This window comes from Sphaeroforma arctica (assembly GCF_001186125.1).
Source record: "Sphaeroforma arctica JP610 unplaced genomic scaffold supercont1.488, whole genome shotgun sequence".
Classification (NCBI taxonomy): Eukaryota; class Ichthyosporea; order Ichthyophonida; genus Sphaeroforma; species Sphaeroforma arctica.
In genome coordinates, this window is record NW_014040070.1 from 11,445 (window position 1) to 18,670 (window position 7,226).

Here is a 7,226-nt window from a genome sequence, read left to right on the forward strand (position 1 = left end):
GTGTGTGTGTGTGTGTGCGTGTGCGTTTGTATGTATATGTCGAAATACAAAAAGGTTATATGATGCAGAAGTACACTTATTGTAGGTAGTGTAGACGTTCGAGACTAGAAGATATTCACACAAAATAAAATGGGATATACTATTGATACGGCGAAGTGTACGCAATATACAGAAAAGTGGGCATCTAGTAGGACGAAGTGCTTCGGTGTGTAAGACGGTAGATTATTGTTACAGCGAAGTTCGGGTAACGTGAAATAGTATACTTTTAGTACGCGGACGTGTTGTTAATACAAGGTAGGTAAGGCTTTCAAGATAAAAGTGTTGTGTACTCATATTGTTAGGACAAATTATTATCCAGGTGTACAGCGAGATGAACAAAAGTAACCACAAAGTTGTAGCGAACTGTACTGGTCTGTAGAGGCCGGTTAACGATGGATGGTTATTGCGCAAATAAACATTCCCAACCCCTCTCAAAAAATATTAATTGTAGAACCTGAATATTGTCGATTGTAGTCATTGCATGCAATTCCAATGAGAACGTTTCAGAAAGGGAGAGAACAGGCGATGTTCAATATGCCTTTACACTGAGTTTAATTGGCCCAAGCGACTAATTGGATTAAACAGGTTCACACCATGTCGATCTACAGAAAACTTAATTAAATTGAACCAAATCGGCCATGGACTCTACTTGCCCTTGGCGGGTGCCTCTCCGGTAAGCTTAGTGAGTTCCTTCTTCAGCCTCAGCAATTCCTGGACCTGGTTTAAATTAAAAAATGGTATATACTGTAAGTATACGGTAGAGCTATGGCTTTATAGCCACAACTAATTGAATAATATACTGTCTTCAAACTGTAATGTGGTACACTAATAGCTTATAATACAGAGTGTCAGACCAGAGAAGGTGAGAGAAGGAAGATGGTCGCTACAGTAAAGTCGTATTGCCTTCCCCTTACGAAAAATTAGATGGTCACGGCATGACATACTTTAATATATATATTCTACTCTACTGTGCGGTAGACGTTGAAAGCACTATAGGCATATCGGGAGCCTTATTGTACGTGTCTCGAACACATGTGGAAAATATACTGTGTCCACAGACTTAGAGACTCCCAGTGCACTTGCAAAGCACTGCGTGACGCAGCGAAGATGATATACATACGTTATACGTTTTCAGAATAAACAGAGCACACCACAACAGGCATAAAGCACACTTACAAACCAGACGTTTCAAAAACACAACCAAGCAGTTTAAACTCATGAGTGAAAGCCTATGGCGCACACTCGCAAGACAAAGTGCTCATATCTCGGCACTGCTGGCGGCCTGGTCGATGGGTTGTGCGGTTGTGCGTTCTGATGCTCAGGCACAGTCAATCCATGTGCTTAAAGCTACTGTTCACTCCGCACACCATGCACACGACGAAACCACAGAGCACAGAACACCGCACACACAGAACACTCGCAAGTAACAATGTACGTAGGCACACTACAGTAGCACATTCGAAAGAAACACTGTACGTAAGCGCGTTGACGTATGCACGATACTGCATACACTGCACACTCGCAAGTAGCATTATACGTACCTCAGTGCCGATGGCAGTCTTGTCAATGGGCTGTGCGTTCTTGAGCTCTCGCACCACCAGTCCCTGAGCTTTGATCTGTGCTTCGATTGCAGCCACTGCCACTGGATCGGCAGGGGGCATTTCAACCGCTCCTTGATCTGTGTGTGGGTATGTATTTAATACACACGTTGACAGATTATTACATTTAGATACGTTGTTGTAACGATTGGACGCGTATGCATTATTTAGCCGTCAGCAAGCGTTGCATTTCTAGAAGGTTCAAAATCAAAACGTACGCAGATTTTCAGGGTATCGGTATGAATGTAACACTATGAGAAGATATACGTAGCATCATAGTCCTTGATCTGTGTGTGGGTGATCATAAGATTACTATTGTTCGCCCGAATATGTTGAGGTCAATAGATCGACTCGGCAAGGATGTATTGTAATTTAATCGCCTCTCAAAGAAAGTGTGATTAGATTGCGTTGGTGGGTTATATATTATATTTCTCCCTGCTGTATTGAATTGCACTATTTCTTTGTATATAGCTCCATTATTTTTCTCATAATGCATCATCTGTGCCTTGTCTCAATGAAACTAAACCATAAAGTTGTATAAAGCTACAATAAACTTGCTCTCTCAGCAGCCAATACCTTCATAATTCAAACAATACATTTATAGATGCCTGTCAAAGTTTACCTACCTCTTTCAGACTGGACACCCGCGAAGCGCACTTTGAGTTCATCCACAGTGGCTTGTTCGATCTTTGAGAACAGAATCTCCGGCGCGCCAATGGGATGGCCCTCAGGAATAGACGCGTAGAAGTAGCCGTAGTTAAGACTCAACCTGAAGTGGTTGGGTTGGGTTGGGTTGGGTTGGGTTGGGTTGGTGAGATTGGTGTATTTTGTTATCAAATACGTAGAATCTGACGAGTTACAACAACTAACACATCCTCAGGTAGCGACGGGAATAGCAAAATGAACGGAATAAAAATACAAAACAATGAGTAGAATGGAAGTGCTGAAAGTGTGATGAGATGGAAGATACCAAGACGCAATGGGGACATCGTGCAAACCCTACGAAACATCATTAATTTAGCAATGCAATGGCACGTAGAGTTTATCTGATGTGACATGCCCACTAGTGTCTTGAGACAAGTAACGGTTGCTGCAGGTACACACTTAACTGAGTGTACTGTGAAATCTAACCATGGCGTACAAATATAAATGCATTTGCATATACTTGGAATGCATATATTTTACGAAATATATATATATATATATAAGTATGTATATATAGATATAGATATAGATATAGATATATATATATAAACATACATACATAAATACATATATATATATATATATAATATAAATAACAAACTAATAATAACACACACATATATATATATATATATATATATAAACAATACAAACAATAAATAACACACACACATATATATATATATATATATATAAATACATATTAAATATATATATATATATGTATATATATATAGATATATGTATATATATCGGTTGATTTCCTAAGATCACATACATGGGCAGATCTAGTGTCTTCAGAAGGGTAGCGGCTGATTCTGGCATGTAGGGGTGAATGAGCGAGGCCAGGAGATGTGTCAGATTGGCAGCAATCGACACCACGGTACCACAGCGGTCTATATCGCTGTTTTGAAGGACAGGACAGGAGTCAGTCAGACGCTTTTGTGTAGATTTGTGGACGGTACACATCACTGTTTCGGACTGGAAGGGAGCGAGTCAAGGGAAGTTGGTGAAAGTTGTATGCAGTCCATATCACTGGCTAGTACACGCAATCAATAGGTCAAGGAAACCAGGATTAGGATAGAGAGGTACACAAGATATACACTGACGATACATTCAGTACAGACACATATAGGCACATAAGGCAAATGCTATAGATTTTTGGGTGCGATATGACTACTGCACGCAAAAATATACACAGACACAAAAATCCAGTCTGAATTCCCGATAGATACACACACTCAGGAATACAACAATTGTTACACACACCCAAACAGAGCTCAGCGGATGTGTATTGCAAACAGAAATGGACAAGTGTATACCTGATCGCACCCAGATATGTCAAACCACAAGTGCTACCAAAAGTTCACACGATACAAACAGTGGAGACAAACACACTGGCGCAAGACCATCTGTTTCAGTGTACATGCGTGTGTGTGTGTGTTTATGTAAACGTATGTGCGTATGTGTGTGTTTATATGTGAGCGCATGTGCGTGTGTGTGCAGATCCAAAACTTCACACATCACATACGATTTAGCCAAAACCCACGGTTTCTGAGCCTGGAGATACTGGTTGCCTAATTTGGAAATATCCATGGCGGCAAAAGCAGCTTCACGAATTCGACAGGCCTCCATTCTCTGTTTTTGAATTTATTTTTTGGTTCAAGAAGCGGTGAATGGAAGGGGTGGGTTCCATAAATAATTGGCTTATGCTAGCAGAATTTGGAGAGAATTTGTAGTGAACTACTCTGTGTCGTTGTAGTTTATCCCGATTGTTCTAAAATATGAACATGACAAATACAACAAGCAAAAAGCACCGGAATAAATCGGCAGCATTGACTAGGTCGACCACTATTACATAGGTGGTAGATACACTCCGAAACAAGCATATAGTTGGGATAACACTCACACACGAGTACATGACTAGAAAAACACTCGCACACAAGTACATGACTAGGCATGCCTTTACTCACAAGTACATGACTAGCCATACCTTTGCACACATGTACATGACTAGCCATACCTTTACACACAAATACATGACTAGGCATACCTTTACACACAAGTACATGACTAGCCATACCTTTACACACAAGTACATGACTGGGAATACCTTTACACACAAGTACATGACTAGGCATACCTTTACACACAAGTACATGACTCGCAGGCAAGCATGTGACTAGGCATACACTCGCAAACACGTACACGGCTGAGAGTCACCCAGATGGACAACCACTCTCTTACAAGTGCACTTTTGTGCGGTACAAATTGCAGGCTATGGCAAGTCGTACCAAATAATTCCACAACGTGTTAAGGCGAACAGTTCGCAAGGTAGCATTCACCGTCCAACACTAACAAACGTTACAACAACGCTTACACAGGTGTGTGCGAATGTGTGCAAGCGAGCAAAGCACACTATAATATGTAAGTGGTGAATATATGTAATTTGATGCGAATATGTTAATTTTCAATACGCGCAAAGCATGCAACATCGTGATGCAAGTGTGGTGAACCATAATTCAAGATGTAAATACGGATGTGTCTATATCCACGCACGTACCTGAATGTACTTGGCTAGCTCGGTGTTGACCAGTCCAATAAATTTGTAATCGTCCTCTGCCATGGTGTCGTATGTGTGGTCGGGCATATGAAGTTAGAAATGAATTGGTGAATAATATTTACATCAACGAGCGGAGTATGGATGAAGAAACCTGAACAAATGAATAAAAAGTGCCAAGAATATTCACACACATAGGCGCACGCTTGGAAAGTGCTACACAAATGTTTAAGTGTATTGTATGTGTGGATAGAGCCGTGAGAATGAGCCAGCATATCCATACTTGGATAAAGGAAAACATATATATAGGGACAACTATATGATCAATAATACATGTTTATCTCGAGAAGGCCCCACCCACAAACAAGTATATCTATATATGACGAACATGAAGTGTGCTTTGTATAGCATTCACATACAAATAGGAGGGGATATGCGCATGCGCTACGTTCTCACTAATCAATTGTTATTCATACAGCAATCAAAACGCACAGCCAGGACACATAACACCAGTGTGGGATGGCAAGTTTCAAGGTAAATGATCTCTCGGTTATTGCATGTCGTCACACATGTGTTATCCTATTTTATGCATCAATAGTAACGTCTCGATAGATATATACGTATATACGTATATACGTATATATATATACATATATATTTACATATATACATCTATACATCTATATATATATTATATATATATATATATATAACTATATTCAAAGACCAAAACCCTGAATAGTGGAGTACCTACCATTGGGCTGAGCCGTCGGGACGGCGCCATTAAATGTGTTGTTAACGAACGAGAGGGCACGATGCACAAAGTTGCCCAAATTGTTGTTTAGAATGTTGTTGTTGGTGGCGAGGAAATCATTCCAACTGCGATAGGACATGTGATCATCAGCATACATGAGGACAGTGATAAAAGTCTGAAGGCGACATTATAGTGAACCACTTGCAATACCATGACCTCTATTATACTACGAAGAATGCAGTTCAGAATTCGACCGCAGTAGAAATAAAGAAACCGGAGCACCTACCTACCTGAATATGGAATCGTTGTTCTCCGGGCGCACCCATAGTAGATAGAAGCGCCAGACGTCAGCCTTGATGCCAGTCTATTGTTAGTTCGTAATGGGTAGAACAGAGTAAGAGTATACTAATACACATACATGCACGAACTGAAGTGAGAAACTTATCTTTCACTATCGCGGGTAAATGTGAATGGTAGTTTCCTGATACGTGCCTGAGGTAGAAAATTGTGGCGAGAGTCTACTTACTTTCGCAAGTAAATTAAAGGGGGCGATCCATTCGAGTCTGTCAGTAGGAAGTGTACTCGTGCACAATGGCACTCAATACACGACATGGGTCTATTTTTAGAACACGTGAAGCTGTATATAGAATTCTTGACACCTGTTACTTACATCTTGTGCGTCATTTCCGAAGACTCCGATGCCTCGACTTTTGCTGAACTTGCTGTCTTCGTAGTTGAGATACTCCACTGAGTTGATATGCTTCACCTTGACCCAGTCCTTGCCAGTGCCAATCAGACTTGTGGGGAAAATCACACCGTGGAAAGTGACATTGTCCTATTGCATGTATAGTTAAGCGTGTACAGCGATTAAAAACGTACACGTGTCCAGATATTCCACTGACTTCGTGTCCAATCTATTTATACATGCCACTGTCATATTGCGTGTGTGCACATTCACACCCATACCTTGGCCATGAACTGGTAGAGTTCGACGTTGTTCTCAGGTGTGCGCCACCACTGTTTCCAGTCGTCGGTATAGTTGGCTGTGATGGAGATATACCCAATAGGCGCATCAAACCACACATAGAACACCTTCGATGACCATTCTCCCTCCAACGGCACGGGTGTTCCCCTGAGAAACACGTGGTAAATAGCATGTTTCTTTGTGTTATAACTTGTTTAGGGACGTGGGCCTTTCACATATTATATGGTGTATGTATGGATTTGTTTGTGAAATGCATATGTATATGTTGTGCATCTTACAATATGTAGAACATCTTCGTAGACATATCTGCTATGCAACGGTGCCAGCGGGTCACTATTATGTGCGGGGAATGTCTATAGGCTTATACAAACTGTAGAAAATTGACAGTGTATACATATGCATGCACGCACCACACATTTCCCCAGCGAACCCAGTGGATATGCCTATTCGCATTCCACACAACTTGCGCAAGTCTTTCATTGGAAATATATAAGCAGGCAAATTGACCGCTCTCTGTACATTATATATATATATATATATATATATATACTTCGTATTTGTTTTTATTACATCTACTACCCAACT

The 7,226-nt window shown here is 40.7% G+C and overlaps 1 protein-coding gene across 1 annotated transcript in view; it reads right to left on the bottom strand.

Moving 5' to 3' along the window:
- Positions 1-539: 539 nt before the first annotated feature.
- Positions 540-7,226, bottom strand: part of SARC_06684 (hypothetical protein) — a 14,221-nt gene continuing 7,534 nt past the window's right edge. Inside the window, exons 9-19 of the mRNA XM_014299396.1 lie at positions 7,013-7,152; positions 6,623-6,830; positions 6,327-6,491; positions 5,947-6,020; positions 5,657-5,781; positions 4,906-4,961; positions 3,874-3,980; positions 3,121-3,246; positions 2,264-2,406; positions 1,581-1,717; positions 540-756 (exon numbers count right to left, since the gene is read on the bottom strand). Coding sequence (XP_014154871.1) covers positions 685-756; positions 1,581-1,717; positions 2,264-2,406; positions 3,121-3,246; positions 3,874-3,980; positions 4,906-4,961; positions 5,657-5,781; positions 5,947-6,020; positions 6,327-6,491; positions 6,623-6,830; positions 7,013-7,152 — 1,353 coding nt within the window. The 3' untranslated portion in view covers positions 540-684. The remainder of the gene's footprint in view (positions 757-1,580; positions 1,718-2,263; positions 2,407-3,120; positions 3,247-3,873; positions 3,981-4,905; positions 4,962-5,656; positions 5,782-5,946; positions 6,021-6,326; positions 6,492-6,622; positions 6,831-7,012; positions 7,153-7,226) is intronic.